The 19,983-nt window shown below is 37.2% G+C and overlaps 1 protein-coding gene across 1 annotated transcript; it reads right to left on the reverse strand.

Moving 5' to 3' along the window:
- Nucleotides 1-1,821: 1,821 nt before the first annotated feature.
- LOC104465679 (YLP motif-containing protein 1-like) lies at nucleotides 1,822-19,760 on the reverse strand. The gene is made up of 15 exons (XM_010078819.1): nucleotides 19,427-19,760; nucleotides 18,184-18,276; nucleotides 17,615-17,789; nucleotides 17,323-17,468; nucleotides 16,775-16,929; nucleotides 15,993-16,055; nucleotides 15,591-15,710; nucleotides 15,138-15,314; nucleotides 14,835-14,918; nucleotides 14,482-14,565; nucleotides 12,926-13,012; nucleotides 9,839-9,890; nucleotides 4,562-4,692; nucleotides 2,596-2,776; nucleotides 1,822-2,223 (listed from the first exon to the last, which is right to left on the reverse strand). The coding sequence occupies exons 1-14, from the start codon at nucleotides 19,758-19,760 to the stop codon at nucleotides 2,630-2,632; spliced, it is 1,848 nt and encodes a 615-aa protein (XP_010077121.1). The 3' UTR covers nucleotides 1,822-2,223; nucleotides 2,596-2,629.
- Nucleotides 19,761-19,983: the final 223 nt, after the last annotated feature.

The following is a 19,983-nucleotide window of genomic DNA, read 5'->3' on the forward strand; positions in this document are numbered from 1 at the left end:
GAAATGGAAAAGTTCTGAACTTTAAGGAACGAGGAGAACAACAAAAAACCCCAATCTGTTCTGTCAGACTGAGCGCAACAGGCTAACAGTCTGCAACAGTATGTTTTCATAACTGAAATTTTACTTTAAACTTGAAGCTTGATAAATTTTCTCTCTGTTCTCAAAGTATAACTTTATGTGTATTCTCCACCCATCTCTAAATACTACATGCACCATAGAATAAACAGTGTGACCCCTATGGGTGTTCTCTGCTAAAGTAATTTTCAAAATTGTTAAACAACAGTAAATAATACAATCAGTTCTGTCACATGCTATCCATTTGCATGCTCCAGAAATATTATTTAGCCTGGAAAGGAAAATGTTAGAAAAAGATCTGGTTCAGGTATATTACCAAAAATACAGACAAAACCATTATCAGTTCTTAAAATTCAACAAACAGCATCAACTTGTAACGATGGCATGCCACAAGAACTCTGGTTTTGTTATGGACAACTGAGGACAGACTGAAACCCATTCTACACGTACCTGAGAGATTAACTTCTCCAAAGCAAAGCTTGCCTGATTTCCCCAGCAACACGCTATACTGATTTCTGGTTAACTATTAGTTTCCCTTTGTCAACAACTCTTGGCCAGAATTCAGAGTACTTAGCAACATTTAAAAAAGAACTTATATATGCTACATAAAAGTATGCATACACAGAAAATGCATATTTATTACATTCCGTTTTGAAAACTCTGCATTCAGGGAGCTTGATTTTCTTGTATTAAACGCATTCAGGGCAAAACACAAGTTCAACTGTTCCCCTCATTTACCAGAGAGCTTTCAATCATGCACCACAAACAACACTGAGAAACATCCAATAAACCAAAACACCAGAATGCAAACAAAACCCTCTGTTAGCACCACAGTTTTCCCTTAACGAACTACCACCACATCAGAACTAGTTGATTTACCAACCTAGATGCAAACCACAATGTAATAATTCATCAGAGCAACAAAGTATAGCAGAGAAGGAAATTCAGGACTTCATTTTCTTCACTCAGAAGGGTCAGGAGAAAAAAAATTCATTTCACCAGTAAAACACAAATTATTTTTGGATTTAAACACCTTGCCCGGTTACAACACTGTTAACACAAGGCATTTTCTTCAAAACCTGGGAGGACAAAATGAGGTTTTCATCAGCAAACCTGATGCTGTGATATACCAGCATCTATGAAGAATTTGTACCATTTTTAATAGTGTGGACTGCTACTCATTTATCTTTTTTTATCAAGCTAAACACTTTTATTAAAGGAATAGAAAGGCATAGCTTCTTTTAATAACATTTCTCTATGAGACAGTAGACTTTCAAATGGAATGAAATACCCTGATGGGGATCAGTGTTGACTAAAAGACAAAGTAACACTAAAATGAATTTTCTAGGCTGCCCCCCAGAGTACTCCATAGTACCTGCTTGCAAGTTCAGCATTAAATAAGCGTTTTTCATACATTACTACCTTGAGTATTTCAGAGCCATTCAACAGAATTTATACTCATGTAGTAATGGAAATTTGACATAATTGAGAAACTAGGATCCAAAAAATAACACTCATTCCAAAAAAGAATGAGAACGGCATGACTCCTAAAGGCCAGCAAAACCTGGGGCCTTAATGAATCTGTCTATGAGAAGAGCAGGTGATAAACCTAGAAGACAAGACACATTCCAGAATACAAGCACAGCACCTCTTCCAGGTAATGACGGTTCTGAGCACTGTCAACATGTGAACACAGACCATATTTAAAATGACAAACAAAAACCATGCTATATGGTCCACCAAGAACAGAGTTTATAATGAAATTTATTGTTCTGCTTCCTAATACAATAAGCTACAAGGTACATACAGTATAAAACGAGAACGGCCACAAAGCAAAGGTGATAAACATTCTGTGACAGTACAGTGGAGGTAACATCTGTCTAATCCTTCCACTTTATCCCACAAACAGCAGCTAAAACTACTGGCCCTCCCCTTCCCTCCCCTCCAAAAACATTAAAAAGTAAACTGTTTCTCTCACTTAGGAGCAACGGGATTTGTTGTTTTTTTGGGGGGCACCGGTTATCTGCCAAGATCTCAAGAAAATTGTTTAAACTAAAGTAACAAACAAAAAACTGTGAAGGTGGGAGTGACATGACCCATGCAAGATGCTCATGACACCTTGGTTCACTTCTCCTCAGAGCAAATGGCCTGTAAAGAAAGGAAAAGTTTGTTACACCAAGTATAACAGCAATTAACATGGTCACAGTTAAGATACAGTAAGCAAAATCTGAACTAGACAGGACTAGGCAGAGGGCTAAACTACTCTTTTAACAAAAAGATAATCTTCCTGTTAATAAGGTTTGGAGATTGACAGCTGATAATCCTTCTCCTTTTATTTTTAGATGTTGTACAGGAGGGTACACATTGACATGGGCACAGCTGACCCCTATTATACAAGGGTCCAAATCAAATAATCTTGTCTGGGAGAACTCTAACGATGACACGAACTGCAACCTCAACTCTTAAAAAAAACCTAAAAACCATCAAGGCTAGAAACATGCAGGAAAACTGAATACTTACCTTAAAGGCACAAAATTCCATTTAACCCCTTTTTTCATATATACTTGGTGCGGTTGAGGGCTCTCTCAGCAAGATGACCACTTTCATCTGTTATCTTCTCCCAATCTGTTTGTCCAACAACGAAACCAATGGCCCTTTTCCTGTCTGCATCTTTTTTTTCTTCTAGATCTGCCCACCGCACCTACAGAGAACACGATATCAGTAGGACAATCTCTTAAGAAACCCTGAGACAAGTCCAGCCTTTCCACTACAGACAAAAGAATTCAAATTTTTACTCATTTTCCTTTGAGCAGGTAAGTATCAATTTGTTTTCTGATGGGTAAAGATGGAAACTACAGCAGTTACGTTATTTTAATTGAATATCCCAGGTGTTCCATGGAGTAGAAGACAGGTACAGATGATTAGCCTTTTACATTTCAATGCTATAATTCTGAGACCTGGAGCGTAATTGCTAGAATTATTTCTCTGTTCAAAGCAATGCTTTTTGCAGGAAGAATTACCAACGATTCATGTAGTGTCTTCATTTTCTGTACAACATGTCTTTCAATTGCACAATGGAAACATCTAGAAGATGACTATGAAACTACCGAAAGACAGTGGTAAAGAGCAACTCAGCAATGAATGAGGGACAGTTTTCTTCTCTGTCTTCTGTGATACATTTCTATTTAAATCTTTCCACTGTTTCTTTACACTAAATAACTTCTTCATGCATGTGTTATCTCCCATCTTTAGAGCTGTAGCCATCTCCTCTGTGGCTCTTCACGGTCACACAGACCATTGGACTCATCCTGTTCAAATATACAGAGTCACTCCCTCGCTCACAAACCCAGACACCAATGTGAAGGAGTGAGGGAGGTGATGATGAAGAGCTACAGTCCAGAAACTCTGCTGGAACACACCACCGCAAGACAAGAGAAGACAATGTCAAGGAGCATTTCCTTGACATCGTAACTGATTAGTCCCATTCAGGCTGATTTGTTACTTGGGGATTTAGCCTTATCACCTTTCTGCCAGAATCTCCCTATTCCACATTCCCTAGACATAAATGGCTTCTTTCTTCCACCATCACTTCCTCTGCCAATGTCTTAGTATCTCCGTTTCTCTCACACACGCAGTCCAGTACTACACATGTTTTCTATTTGACATTACAGAATAAAACCAAGCCCACACACTGACACTTAAATTACTTTTAGTGGTAAAAGCTGGTCTTTCTATTTTGGAGACAAAAAAAAAACCCCAAACACAACAAACACATTATTACCTCTTCCTATTACCTGTCTTTCATCTTCCTCTATGATTTTTTTGGCCCTTTTTTCACAATGGTATTTGAAGACGTAGCATTTTGTGCTCAGAACACAATTACTCGTAAAGTGGCTGAAGCCAACTTATACACCACCTCCCAAGCTTTATGCAAGGTATATCCAGGAGGTAACATCTAAAAGACTTAATTGATATAAAACTTTCACAGCTGATATTTTCCTCAGATGAATCTTTTTGAACATAAGAACACTGTACTGTTTCTCTCCCTACTTATTACAAAACCTACACAAAATAGCTTAATAAAATTATCATCTTGTCTTGGAATCTCCACTGTATATCATACTATCTCATCACAAAACATACAGCATAAGAAAAGGACTCTATGGGTTGCTCTGAAACAAAGTACATTATATCCCCCATCAAGCAATGGGACACGATTCCATTCTCAATCTGAAAAGCCATGTCATGCATAGTTAATCTTCATTATCTACAATTCCTCACTTTGTTATAATTAATCTGTTTACCTCTGGAAGACCCTACTCTCAAGAATATCCTCTTACAGAATCTATAGGAACATCAAAATAAAAAGTGAGCCAGCGAAATTGTCATACTCAAAGACGCTCAATGACTTGATACAAACTCTTTTTTTCCACAGAGACCATTCAGTGATTATATACAGACAGTAAGTCATTTGAAAATTTATTACCCTTTTCTTTCCAGGTTCAGAAGCCCGTGTATCATAGTCATCTGGAAGCTGCAGATAATCTTCCATTCTGCTGGCAATTGCTTCCCAGTCACGTTTCCTTTTAGCGCCAGTCCGCAAACCATCCAGCTTGTCTGAGAACAAACACAGAGCCTCAGAGTTAAAGGAGATTTTTTTTTTTAATTATTACTCACACAAACAAGATGAGAGTGGAAAAGTTTTTAAAAGAATGACCAGCAGAATTTGTACATCCAGCTTGTCTTGACAGGTGAAATGATGAGAGTTGAAATAAACTAGAGAAGACTCAACACCATTTTCAAGTTTTATTGATCTTTCACATTAACTGTGTGGCAATAACACTCAGTCTTGTTATTTGTATGAGGGAGAAAAGCTTGCTCTTCTGGATGTTCATACTATAACGGAGTCTGTCCTTTCAGGTACAATATAGCCACCAATAGCTACGAACCACAGATCCACCTTTCTGTATTTGAACACAATACTAAAGCTGTAGCATTTTTCCCAAATTTGGGGTTTAATACTGTGTCAAACATGGCATACATGCAGTACCAGAGAACAAGTGACGATCATACAATTTAGTGCATCAAAGACAAGTTTTTGAAATACTATTTCTGCTACACAAAAAGCTCCTTGGAAATCCTGATTCCTCCCTCTTTCTTTTTCTCTCCCCACAAGGAAAACATCCTCAAAAACTCCTCCAGGACTGGAAAAAATATCTCAGAATCTTTTGTTTCATGGTGTAAGAGATCAGTCATGAATATTTGAGCAGTACATTTGTCCAACAGTCATCATTTTCTTCTTTCTCTTATTGAAACAATAAGGCATGAGGAGAAACAATTCCACTCCTAGGTTCTAAAATTTAGTTCCTCTTTGGACACTCATTTTCAGCGAAAAAACACCACCTTCTTAAAATTATGTGGCAAACTGCTTTTGGAAAGGAGATGAAGTATTCATTATAAAATTATGAACAACGACGCATTAAAATGAAAAGCGGCTTTACAAGTCTAAGGAAATCCTAGTACTTCTGTTGATGTAGGCTACCATTTTATAAGCCAACAATTCAAGCATATGCAGAAGGAATACTAAGCTCGGCAGTTATATTCTGTAAACCATTTCCAGTTATGCCAGTAACATTGTTTCAGAAGTCACCTATGTAATTAAATTCACCCTCAAAATGCCTCAGAAACAGACCAAATACAAGGCAGCATAATTCTGGATAGCAGAAGATGATGTTCAAAAGTATGTATTTAAAGAATCTCAGTTCAGAGATGACGTTTTTTTACTTAATATGGGAGAGAAAAGAGCAACAACAGAGATAATGTGATGTAGACATGCTAGTATAATTTAAATGCCATAAACTAACGAAGTAATTTCTCCCTCATACAACTCTAAAATTTTTCAAGACTCCACGTTTTCCCCATTTCCCTGTAAGAGATACAGAATTTCTTCTAAGAAAACATTTTAATCCCCCTCTGCCTTTTAAAAAAGCCAACATTTAAGAAAACTGTGCAGAATATTTGTATCTGTTACACAATTCACTTAAGGGTCTTCTTTTGCTTTAAGTTAAATCTCCCAAATTTGAAGCTCAATCTCCACAGAAAGACGGCACTCCCTCTAGAAGACAAAATTGATTTATACAATATTCCTCTGTTACTCCAGCACATAATGTATTGGCACTCTTCCTCAGTGTTCCCCTCAGATCAATCACCGTAGATCATTCACAGCATAAGGGTTTCCAGAAAAAAATGACATTGAAAAGGAGAGTAATAAATGCACTGAAGAACATTTAGGAACACAAAGAACTGAAAATTCAGGAGCTCTCTGTTGGCAAGTATCTGTATATAGATATATTCCTGTTGGAAGGCAATACGCTATGATGCAAGCTCAACTCATTACCAGTGTGGAAGAAAGAGTTCAGTCTCACACTGCCTGCTGCACACAGACCAACTGAAAACATCACCAAGAAATGTGTAACTCTCAAACAGAGGAGCTCAGGAGGCGTTCAGAGTATGAGGTTCCCATCTGTCCCTTTTTGTTACTGCTACACAGAATTTATATTAAAATGTTATCTCTTTCCATGTCTGAAGTTGGATTGCCTTTCCAGAGGGATCTGCTTCCATCCAGACTATCGTGGTTCAAGGTACATGTGCCATGTAGCAGACACTACAGAAACATCAAGAACCTACCACAAAGCACTATTTCAGAATATTCCTTTCTGTAAATGAGACCAGGTGTCATTTTGTAACAATGGTGCTCGTGAATGTTTATGGCAGATGATTATTTAGTGTTAAACTATCATACATCATTTTACCATTTCAATTTTTAAAACAATGAAGCAGCATCATCTCTGAAAACCCACAGAACTTAAAAACTCACCTTTAGAATTTTAATAATAAAGCATCTGAAAGTAGCTGACTTAATTAGCTTCTTCAAACACAACTGGCTAAATTTTTGTGCTTCTTATACAAAAGCCACAAAGTTTTATGTAAAATGTTATTTGCATTCCAGAGCAATTTTTAGAACGGTACCAAAACTTCAGTTATGCCAGAGCTCATTTCTCCTTTTCTGAAAGTCTGGAGAACTTACCACTAAGCTGCACTTTGAAACAGAGTATTGTGCTAAACACTTTGAATATAGTAAAATTTTAAAATTCTGAGTCCATTTCTGCAAATCTAAATACAAGAACCCATGTGCACCATGCACGGAGACAGACCAGTAGTTAGACATTAGAATAAAAATGTGGCTGTGCACTCACAACATATAAGGAAATTATATACCACACACATACTCAGAGGAATGCATCACCCCTGCCAAAGTAAATCCAAACTACAGCAAGAGCACCGGGGACACTTGTGAGTGTCACAAGTCAGCGTTGCAGCTAAAAGAACTCAAACTTTTCAGATCTTTTCTGAGGCTTATTAAAATCAGTAAGATCTTATTATGCTCTCCTGTAACAACATCTACTCAGAAAGAAAACAAAAAAGCAAAACAAGACTTACAGTGTTGGTTTTGGATTTGCATTTATATGGCTTCGGCAAACATGTGCCCTCTGAGACTAGCACAATAAACCTAATGGGCAGACCAGCTCCCAGGAAATAACTCAAGTTTGGAATAACAAATGCATACCACAGTTTACATGCCCTTCAGGAAACACTTTTAATTGGTCATCTACAACAAAATCTTATTATGAATTAAATATAATAATTGTTACCCACAGACTGCAAGTGCTTATAATGCATACCTTGAGCTAAAAGTTGTCTGCCCTTGCAGAAGAAATTTTCAAAGAAACAGCATTTACAACATAAAAACGCCTAAGTTTTTAAAAATGTACGTTCTGTCAGAATTTGCTTTTAATCTATAGTTCTATGTATTCATAAAAATGAATCTAGAGGGTAGTAAGAGAAGTAAAATCATTAATACAGATTTAATAGAAAGACTTTCTCAGCACCTGTGTCTTGCAGCATGCTACCATCCAGTTTGTTAAATGAGTTTGACTGTTAAAGAATTATTGCAACAGCCTTGTACACAACTTATTTTAACATAAAAATGACTCTGCTGCTTGCTCCCCATTTTACATTTAAGTGGAGACCCTATAAAAATCCTGCATTTTATATTATAGAGTTTTTATATGGAAAGAAGCACAACATAGTTGCTTGTTTATATTTGTTAGCAGTATTTGATCATGAGAGGGGTAAATTTTGAAAGATAACTGTAAATTTCTGCTGTAGTCACAGTCTCCACATCGCTAGAAACTATACATAAAACTTACATATTTTTAGAATACACTTTGGACTTCCATATAACACATGGGATGACTTAAGGTTCACTGTATATAGCGCAACACATCTGTTCCTACTAAGTATTTAAAGAAGATTCTATGTTATTTGGAATACAACACAATGTATCAGTGTTCTTCAACAATGCAGTTTTCTAATACTATGATTTCGTACATAATTGGGACAAAAATCATTATAAACTTAAATAATCTTAAGATATTAAAACAATCAACCCTTACAACAAAAATACAGAACAATCCTAAATTAATTCTGTCTTTAACTGCCTAGCTGTTCAATATACCGGAATCATTGAGTATAAGGCTCCTCCAGTGGTATGGCAGGTGACAACAACATCTACTATATTCCACAAATATTTAAATGTCTTAAAAGAGAGCATAGCAGCAGAAGAGATGGTGCAGCTAAGCAGTTAACAGCAAAAGATGAAAGGCTGATTTATGTAAGACAGAACTTGTAATGGTATTTCTATGGTGCAATTGTGATTTTGGTTATTGGAAAGTAATGATACACAGGGCTGTACTACACATGCAGAAGCAAACCTAAAAATGTTAAGACATGCTGCATCCCATTCAGATATTTGTTACTTCTCATAGATGTGACAGAAAATGGTAGTTTTATGCAGACTGCATTGATAAAATCTTCACTTAGAACCATTCCCATTCAGAAAAAAAAAAAAAAATTATAACGACTAGAAACCCCTTTCCACGTGGTGTGTTCATTTCAGCCTGAAAGTTGCTTTTGACTTCGACAGAATCCTAATATTAGCACTTATGTCTAACGCAACCAGCAGCACTAATCCGAACAAAGAGCGCAGCAAAAATAGTGCCTTCGTGCTCTTGGAAAGTCCATTTTGCATCCTGCTACGAAGAATTCTAGTACTCTCCTGGAACTGAAAAGCAAAATGAACTTCTAACTTTTCAATACCTAAGTTGTTGAAAAGATAACACCAGGCCTAATAATTCAGAACCAACTTCAAAACCTGGCACTACTTTGTTCTCACGCATGTCAATTTGTGAGACTGACAAACATCTTCAATATAATTAGCTACATGTCTTCAAGAAAGTAAGAAGTTACTGGCGACATTCAGGCTTGAAAAGAAAGGTATGCAGTATGAACAAGACTGCAGTGCAATGTAAATTGACTCTTTGCTTTTTATAATATGGAAGAGATGAATACAGAATAGAAATACTGCTTTTTTTAAGATTTTAAGACAAAGCACTTTCCTTGAACAGATGGAAGAACAATTAATGAGTATATAAAACAGAGATGGTTAGAAAGTCATAGCTCCCCTGCCTCTGGCAGAAGACAAATTCCTTTTATGTATAGGTGCTTTGGCAGTTTCAGACACATGTATGAGATTAATACATTTATTTGTCTTTGGTAAGGAGGCACAGTAAAAATGAAAATCCAGGTTTTGCAAACATCATCAGATACCAACTATAAGAAACAGGAAAAAACAAATACCCACCTAGCTTTGCCTCAGAAGTGTCCATCTCCCATTTGCTTTTCGGAATGTAACCCTAAATCATACACAGAGAGAAGCTCGGAGGATTAGAGAGAGACACACAGGCATATCACTTTTGAACTGGAAACAGCATTATAATGGGAGCTTAAGGTATTTCTTTCTGTAACGCACAATTCTTGTTATCAGAGGAAGGAAACAAATTACTCAGTATTTCAGAACTTCTGCATCCACTTCCCATTCAGTGATTGTAGCAGCCCTTGCAAATCATTACAAGAGTGCTGCCCTCTGCAAACACAGAACTCCGGAATGAGTCTCACAGACAGCAATGGCACTGTGTGCACAGTTACTAGATTATATTATCCCAAGTGGCAAAGTTATTGTAACACAACTTATCAGGCATAAAGAATATTCAAAGCTTGACAAATACAAATGAAAAAGTTACCGTACTTATAGGCTTTTAAGAATATATTCCCAGATTTACTACACACAAGTTTCACTTAATCCTTTTGAAGGGACATACTCAATTTTTGTACGAGTGGTTAGTCCACAACTAAACAATTTTTTTTGTTTGTTTAAATGAGAGTATCTGCTGAATTTAAGTATTATTTTTCATTTCAAAATAACCTTCTTAGTTCAATAACTCTTAACACACTTTTGCCCTATAAACAATGTCACATGTTTTACATGTAATGATCTTTAGCCAGTTTATTCCTTATAAGTGAGCTTAATGAGACTAAATTCAGCAAAGAGATATTTATTTTAGATACCTTCTTGTTATCTTTTCATTTTATACTCTTGGACAAGTAAGTCCTTACTAAGCAACCCCTTATAACTCATTTCAGTTGTTCAGATTTGGTATAAAACTTCTTACGTTTCTCTGCAATCACATAAAAAGCTCAATGTAGTGAAATGGAACCCTTGTCAGAATTTCATTATTTTAAGAATGATTTTTAATAGAGAGGGAAAAGAACTACTCTAGAAGATTTCAACATGAAAACAAACAATCCACAAACCAGTTTTATTACACTAACTTCTCTCCTGCCCTGTTTATAGGTTGCCTCCACTATGGTAAACATATATATGTATTTGTTAATGCTAAAGGTTACTAAATTAGAGTGTATTATTCTGGAGAGCTACACTGCTTTTGATTATGTTCAGCATTGCTCTTCCAAAATCCTTGACAGACCTTTTTTTCTATAAAGCATATGTCAGTGTCTTGAGATTATCAGATCTCTGAATTTTCTTGATTTTAATTGTCTGCAATTAATATAAACTAAGCCAGTTTGTGCTGCAATATTTCTTTGTAACAACAAATAAACTTCATGTATATATGTGTATTTATACTTTTAAACCAAGTTGCACATTAAAATTTGCTCAGAAAGTTTACACCACAGCTAGGAGCCTATATTGAACAAAGTGATGTGTGATACAGTGTGGTGAGAACACTAAGTTAAATGCACAATAATTCATACCATCAAGCACAGAAAAGCAAGAATTGTCTGAATGCTACAAGCAACCCTACGGGAGTTGATAATAGCAACAAAAGAGTGACTTTGATGGTGTGAAATGGCCTACTGTGTGCTGAATCTGTACAATATCCCGGTCCCCAGATAGGAGAGAAAAGATTGAGACTTTATCCTTTGGTACAAGACAGTTGGGTATTTCAAGGATATCTGCCAGATGGCAGGAGCTTCAGATCTCTCTTTTTCCACAGGATTAAGTGCAGCAAAATGAATTGAAGAACCCTTTACCAACTGCTCTCAAAAAGGCAACAGATACCAAATACCGTCCCACCTTTCTGTCTGACATACCTCTCCCTGAGGTTAGCCATGTGACTGAATAGCAGAGATTACATACAGCAGATAATTCTTTGCTATTTTTGATCTCTTGTGAATCTGGACGGAAAACATTCTTTTATGTAAGATTACTTGTACTTATTAATAATTTTCATAGTTTTCACCACAAGCTTTCTCCTCGTCTCATGAAGAAAAGGCCTATTGTTATATGTGCTGTACATTAGGACATTCCCCAGAGCCCATAAACACACATACACAGACACACATTTATGCACAGATGTCTCAAAAGCTAAAGACAACTTTCTCTTCTAGATATAGCTCATTTCCAAGAAATGAGACTAGCAGCCATATTCTTGTAAACATGGATGCATTCTAACCACACTTTATGCAGTCTCATACTCTGTGCCAAAGAATAATTTAGTAGAGAGAATAAGTGAGTCATGGTGCAAAAACCAGATATTTATTAAAATCCATTCTTCCTAAGCTTTATTTTTTTTATTCTATATTTCAGCTGCTTTCTAAACTGCCACTCCTGGCAGAATTTCCATCAAGAAAACAGACTTTGCTCATCTCAGACATTTTTGGTTACTTCCTGTTTATTGGAGTTTAACTACTTGGTTGTGGGAACCAGAGTTTGACACATTCAACTCATCAAGCACTGACCACTTGCAGCTCCAGCACATACCAAGAAGTTACATTTGGAAGCCTTCTGTAGCCTTTCAAATACATACCTAAAACCACCATTTCTCAGGGCAATTCTCTAACCTTCATTTATCCAAGAGACCTAATCCCTCATCTTGGAAATACCTACTGACAAAGTCAGCAAGCCTTGGCAGAGAAAGCATTCTTCTTCATAACTGTTGCCATATGCTGTGACAGTTGAGAAGAGTTCTTTAGGCACGTGAGAGGAAATAAGCTAAATTAATCTTTGCCCATTCTGCCCATCTCTCCAGTTAGTGTAATTCTTAAGACAATTGGGAAAACGGTGCTATAGTATAGTATAGTACAGTGTAGTATACTGCAGTTTATAAATGTCTGGAAGAGGCACATTGCCACGCCCCACCAGTAATGCTGCTTGTGGCATATACTCACAGATTCTTTAAAATATTCAGTTAGGAATAATAGGATTTAACATTAACATTCTCTCAGAAATGTTTAAGGAACAAATAACTACAGATGTGCATATTAAGATCACACTGCTAAGAATGGCAATGGGTTGGCATTTGTAAGACTGAGATTTTCCCTCAGACACATTAACAAACATTTTGTTAGAGATGGCTGATGTGTCTCCTACCAGTTCACTTTCTTCCTCCTCTGCTGTATCCTTCTTGACTTCTTCTTTCTCATCTTCAATATTTGCATCAAAATCCTCCATCTCCACCTGTTCCAAAGCACAAGCACACACTTACGAGACACTGCCTGACTTCTAAGTATTATCTTTATAGCAGAGTAAGAAGAAGATTCCAAGTTCAAATAGAAGAGGAAAGAAGTAATTCATCTTGGAAAGTATGATGATGCAATATATATGAATACTGGCTCCATTTTGGCTTCCCTTAGAGGTAGGTACCCTTCCAGCTACAGAATAACAAACTGCGTGGGAAAGCAGCAATTGTTTATTCTCTTCCTTCACATGCATTCTTTGTGCTACCAGTATCTGTACCAATAAGATACTTCTCTTGCTTTCCACACAATTGCATTTCAAAACTTGGAATCTCAGAAAAAGATCTTGAACTTGCCATTTACACACCACTGGAATAGAACACCTCTATAAAGCCCTTATCTTTTATATTTTTAAATATCACAGTGAAGAATAACAACCACAGAGATTAACATAATAAAGAAAATGGATGCTTTAAGATACATCTAACCCTGCCAATCTAATGGAATACTTTCTGGGGTATAAATCTCTAATGAGGATTCACGTGTATATTGTGGAATATCTGAAACTCCTCAAGTACTTACAGTTCTTCATACCATTAGTAAAACCTTGATGCACACAGAGTAAATCCCAAATCTGCCTTTCTCCGAGTCTACTTGACAGTTTAGCCTTTAGCTGTCCTCTTAAAGATTTCTATTTTCTTATACAAAGAATTTGTAGATTTAAAAATAACCTGTTGACCTCATGACAAACTGCAACTGTTTACTCTCTTCCTACTTCAGCAGTCCACTAGTTTCTACGGTCTTGGCAAGAGCTGTTCTGATAGTGACATGCAGCTATGGCACATTCACAATGACCATATGGCTAACATACTAACTTATTCCCAGAGCTCCTGAAATATCTGTCAAAGAGGAATGCAAGAATACAGAAAGCTGACACACCAGAGGTGCATGTCACAGCAAACTGCAAACGGAATAAAAAGGAAGAATAATTCTACAGCAAGTGTAATCTGCTAGATGTTATTTATTTAGTTCTTCATTCTCTGCTACAGGTCTGTATTTCTCAAAGCAGGGACTGAGAGGAGTTCCAATCTGTTCACTTACTTATTTTATCAAATTACTTCCTCAGATTATGATCCAATTAATCCAGTAACCTGAAAAAGTGCCGAGCTTCATCTGAGAGAGCAAAGATCCTCTTTAATTGGTACTCAACAGTTGCTAAAGAGCAAAGAGGCTTCAACTCTTCCTCAAAGATGCCTAAGTCTGGGCTCCAAAAAGGTGATAAGAAGTAAATGTACCTTCATGTTTGGGTAATTGATAAGAATAATGGAACACACTTCTCTGACACAGAGATTCTGGCTTTCTACAGTGCCAAGTGTAACTGCCATGTTGTGATCATACCTTTCTCTGCTTTGTTTTTTCATTATAATGACATCTATAATTTGTAATTTTAACAAGCACAGAAGTTCTCACCTCCTCTATAGCAGCATCCTGCAATAGAGAACGAATGTCCAGGCGCATCATGTGACGCGGTGCTGCCTCCCAGTGATCAGACATCTAACAAAAAATAAACAAAAATGAAGCACCTCTAAAAATGTAACAGATTCAATGGAAAATTGGGGTTTCTGATCACAAACAAGATGTACTTAAGAAAAGTAATTTCAATCAATCCCATATTGATTATATACATAGATACCAGCTCTTCTTAGAGGAAGAGTATAAGCATTATGCAGTCTAAAAGAGTTCAATAGTTTTCCAACAACAGCTGGCCTGAAAGCACAATGAAATCTATCATTAATCCAATGACTCCAGATGTATACAGTTACCCTGCTGATTTCCTTTAGCTTGCGTCCATGAATATTCCTCTTGGAACATGTCTGGTTATCTGCACTCATTTCAGCTAAGTACACCTAGAAAGAGAAAGACAATATTAAATACTGTAAATCAATTTTTAGAGCTCTTTTTCTACCTGGTGATACACTCTGCAGTTGTACATTCTAAGAAAGGTAAATTTGTAACTGTAGACCACAGCATTTTTTTCTGAATGCATGAGGGACTTTGCATTCAAAAGTTTAGAAATACCAGCATATGGGTGCCAGCAAGTTCAAACGCTTTTTAGGCTCCATTACCTCAAAACCCTTGGTTTTTGCAGCACTCCAAAACTGTTCAAAATGTCGCACTCTATCATTGATAGCATCAAGGATAATGAAGGGGAAGAAGCCATCATCCAAGGTCTTTTTGAAAGTTTTAAACATGCTGGTACGATAGGTCTCTTCCATATCAGCTTCGTATTCATACTCCATCACCTTTATCAAGGAAAAAAACACTTAAGAAAGATGATACCTATTAAATTGCTGATGTTCAACTGCTGACGGTCACGACCACTGGTACGGGAAAAACACCTTCGAGGTCAACTTTTAAGAATGCGCCTGTTCTGCCCTTAAGTTATATGGACTTTTTTGGAAAAACAGCCCACAGACCTCTGCACTCTTCATCAGCCATAGACTGAAATTCTGATTGCCGCTGTGTTGTTCCAGAATATCTTGTTTCTTTGTCAAGATAAGCAACTGAATTAAAAGTACCTTCTTTTTAACTTTTTTCCCTGTATCTGGGTCTCTCTCTTCTTTTTCCACTTCAGTGATAAAATAGTCATCCAGGCTGAGCACTCTTGGTGCAGGCCCTCCACACTCTACTTCCTTATCCTGTGAAGAAAGCAAAAAGAAAACATATACTCTAGCTGTAAAAATTCCATTCTGCTACAGAGGATCTTCAAAACACTTTCGGCAAGCAGTTCCCTGCTCTATATTCAAAGAAGAAGCAGTATCGCTCATGCTTGGTAATAGTGGAGGGGATTCACATGTCATATGAAGACACGGAACATGAAATAACATCAACACGAAATTCCAGGCAAACAGAAAAAAAACAGCAGAGGAAGTGCACATAAAAGACAAGCATCACTACACAGTGAGTGGTTGTTTACATACCCTGATGAGTTTTGCTACATGCGTTTTTCCACTGCCAGGCAACCCTCTCATTATAATAACAATCTGAAACAAAGATCATGTAAGAAAACAGGTTAGTCTACTACATTTAACAGAATCTCTTTTGCAAAAAGATATTTTCTTAACTTTTTCACTTATTTCTCTTCTTCTTATAGAAAATTATGTGTTCTTGGCTCACACTTCTGCATATCATCAAGCAAAGCCAGTACCACGCCTCACTGCTTATTTCGCAAACCTCGTTGTGAGGAATGGTAGTAGTATGAGTATATTATGATAGAATGACAGAATTATGATATATTATGACAGAATAAGAGTATGTTATGTTGATCATCTTACGCTTACACTGCGTAAGATGTTATAGATCTGGTTCAGATAAAATTAACTGAATGAAACTTGTCTAAATGTTTCATAGCCTGAATCTTGTTCTTTATTTTATCTGGTGCCCTGCCAAATCTGAGTCTCTGTAAAGCCAAGGTTTTCCTACGATACATGAAAAAAAAAACAAGTGAAGAGCTCAGAAGAGCCTAAAATACATTAACATTACCCACCAATAGGAATTCCATCTTGGGATTGCCAGGAAGTTGACATTTCCTGTGGACTCCTAATAGTGATGCTACAACACTCTAGGCATTTACAAAGGAACCAAGAGAATTTCCAGAGCTTCCTCAAATGTAGGCCTGTTCCCAACATATTACGCTCATGAGCATTTTATCTGAATACAGACCTTGTAGAAACCAATTGTTGCTTTCAGGATGCCTACTCACCCTCTCTGGCCTGCTATCCCGTCCTGGTGGCTTCAAAATATCATCTACATTTTTAGATTCTGGTTTCCTTTCTACTCGTGGAGCTGGTGGTGGCTGACGAGGCATTGATGGAGCAGAAATAGGAATCCTTTCGTCAGGGTAATTTCTACGATCACCTTCAAATTCCAGTGTTTGGACAGAAGAATTTTCTTAGTTCAGTAAAACAAAAAAAATTAAGATGTTCATAACCAGCTGGGCTGATTTAAACAGATCCTCATTTTTTTTAGGATAAATTTACAGATTTGTCCCTAAAATAATTCAAATTTCTAATCTTGAACCTATTGCAATCAAAGACATTTTTCAGCAGAATATAAAACAATTGCATTCCTGATTTCATCACCACTGAGAAACAAAACTACATGACACAACCCAAATAAATTTTCCCGAATTATATATTCTGAACAAAGAAACACTGCAAATCAATTAATCTTCTCTCAATTACTCGTCACCTGTGTGAGTCCATATTTTTCATAATAATCTAGCATGGCTTCATGATTGAGAAACTGTACCTCCAAACATGGAAGGCCCGTGATCATATGCTGGACGATCTGTCTTTCGTTCATATGGTGGTCTTTCAAAACCACCCCGCCTGGAGGAGGGATGGTCTTTCTTGTCACGGTAAGACTGAGTCCTTGAAGGTGTAGTAGGAAGAACCCTGCCAAAAAAGTATTTTGCATATTTCTAGAATTTCTATTATGGATTAGAGAGAAATGAACATGTACCTCAGAGGCAAAATGGACAGCTGGATACCCCATACAGACCAAGTTGTATTGATTTCAATAGTGTTCTAAAATCACATACCTATCATCTCGGGGATGCCGCTCTTTTTCAAATCTCTCTCGTTCGTAGTCCACAGAACCACGGTCTCTATGCAATTCCCGCTCTCTCTTGAAATCCCTATGATCTGTATTGGAATTCCCTTGACGTTCAAAATAAGGCTCACGATCTCTTTCTCTATTGTAACGACCTGGGTGCTCTGAAAGGAGAAACCCATGGAAATCCAAACTACTAATGCAAACTCTGAATTTTTATTATTTTTGAAGGAAAAACAACAAATAAGAGTGCAAGAAAATATAGATACATATGATGTGAGTGCTAGAATTCACTTAATCAGCCACTGAATCTCTTTTCCAAACTGTAACAGACAACCATACCATGAAATCCTACTTAAAGCTTCAAAAAATAATTTTTAAAGTGGCTAGGTCATTGACTGCATTACTCCTCTTGACAATATAGAATGTTATTCTTATGGGCCTCGGAAGAAAGTAAAGTGGTTCTAGCTTAAACAAGAATTACTCAATTTAAAATGTGCCTTATAACTTTTCTTAAGAGTTAACTAACTGTCTGAGAGCTAGCCAAGGGCTCCCTACCTTTTTGAAATGTTTGCCTCTCTGGTAGAGGTTCCGGACGCAGCGTCACCCGCTCCCCATATGGAATCTGTTCCACTTTACTGGTGGTTATATCTGGTTAAAAATAATTAAAAATTAATTAAGGCCTTAATACACCCCTCTTCCATTCCTTTCCTCTGTCACAAAAAGCAACCAGGCAATGGCTTTAAAAGTGACTGGGATAACTTATGAAAACTTTTAATGGATGATGCAAAAAGAGCTATACATAAATATACAACACCATGGTTTTGAAAGTCTGAAGCTGGTTTGTGGGTTTATGTAAGGATGCGTACTACTTTATCTTAAGAATGGGACTTCAGGTAGCACGCAGGGTCAGAAGATGATTAACATTAGAACACTCTGAAAGTTTCAGTAACTCATAGAACTCTTGTAATGTCAAGAATACTAACTGAAATGTTCACTTTAGATTCCTAACAGTGACAATTTTTCTAATAGCTTTTAGTAAAACATCAATATGGAATGGAATTGATATGGCCTTAATCCATGTTATGGCACCTTAGAGAAAAAATGCTCTTTAAAGACAATGCACAATTTAAAAACTTCTTTATGACATGATTTCACTCCTGTTAAAAACTAAGAATGAAGGAAATGAATTATATTAAAAAACTAGTGATGAACTTTAGCTTTGATAAGCTCAATACCAAAAATCAGAGCCCTTCACTGTTTATGTGCTAAATGCCTTTTTAGGACGCACGCCCTTCAAAAGGAGGACTATCTCCCTCCCTGTCTAGAGGGTACCTCACACCCACTAAGCAGTACATAAATAAAGCAAACACCCGTCACATTCTGCTTTAAGTTACTAAGTCACACCTAAGAACTGTATAATGCAAAGTACTTTCTAGCAGTTATTTCCATACTCAGCTACAAAGGCATTAAGGGAAAATATCAATATCAATCTAAATATAACACATCGATGTGATCACACCAGTTGGTGTTTATTAGAAGCAGACGTGGCTATACACCATTCAGTTCACATGAAACAGCTCATTATCACAGCACTGAAGAAAACACTAAACACAAGGAAAGGATGGAGGTTACAGACTCCTTAAAACTGCATTGCTTAGCGTAAGATCGCAATGTACGCAGCCTACAGGTCAACTGCAGAACATCTACGGCACGCTTTGCATGGCACACCGCTTTAGAAAGAAGCTAGGAGGACTAATTAGCTCTGTTACAGATCAAACAAACACACTTCAACACCCACCTCGCCCGTGGCCATAATCCACAGTTTGCTGAATTACAGGTGCTTTAGGAACAGGTGGAATAACTGGAGGAAGGGACACTGGTACAGCTGATGGAACAGAGGTGTGAATGGTGGGTACTTTCACAGGCGAGGAGACAGGTGGAGGCATCACTGACTCCTGCTTACACAACTCGTACTCCATATTTGCTCCTTTATCATCATTTGTGTCCCAGAGTCCGTGGAAAGAATCTTCATCCCAGCGTTCCTGTTCCACAGCAGAAGGTGATGGTTTTAAAGACTGACCATGACTTGGAGTTGTAGTTGGAGTAGAAACTGGAGCATGTGCCCTTGTCATAGGTGTAGCAGGCCTTGTCAGTGGGGCACTTGGTCTTGTCACAGGGGTGGACTGTCTGAACAACACGGGAGGCTTTATAATAACAGCAGGAGAAGGTTTAATAGCTTGGGTTTCTACTGGCGCCTCTGAAGACAGTTGAGAAGAGACCTAGATGCAGAAAGCACTTTTAATGTAGATCTGTAAACTAACCTTTGCTCACCCTCTAAGTCAGTAAGCACAATGG

This window comes from Pterocles gutturalis, unplaced genomic scaffold (genome assembly GCF_000699245.1).
Source record: "Pterocles gutturalis isolate BGI_N339 unplaced genomic scaffold, ASM69924v1 scaffold19333, whole genome shotgun sequence".
Taxonomy (NCBI): domain Eukaryota; kingdom Metazoa; phylum Chordata; class Aves; order Pterocliformes; family Pteroclidae; genus Pterocles; species Pterocles gutturalis.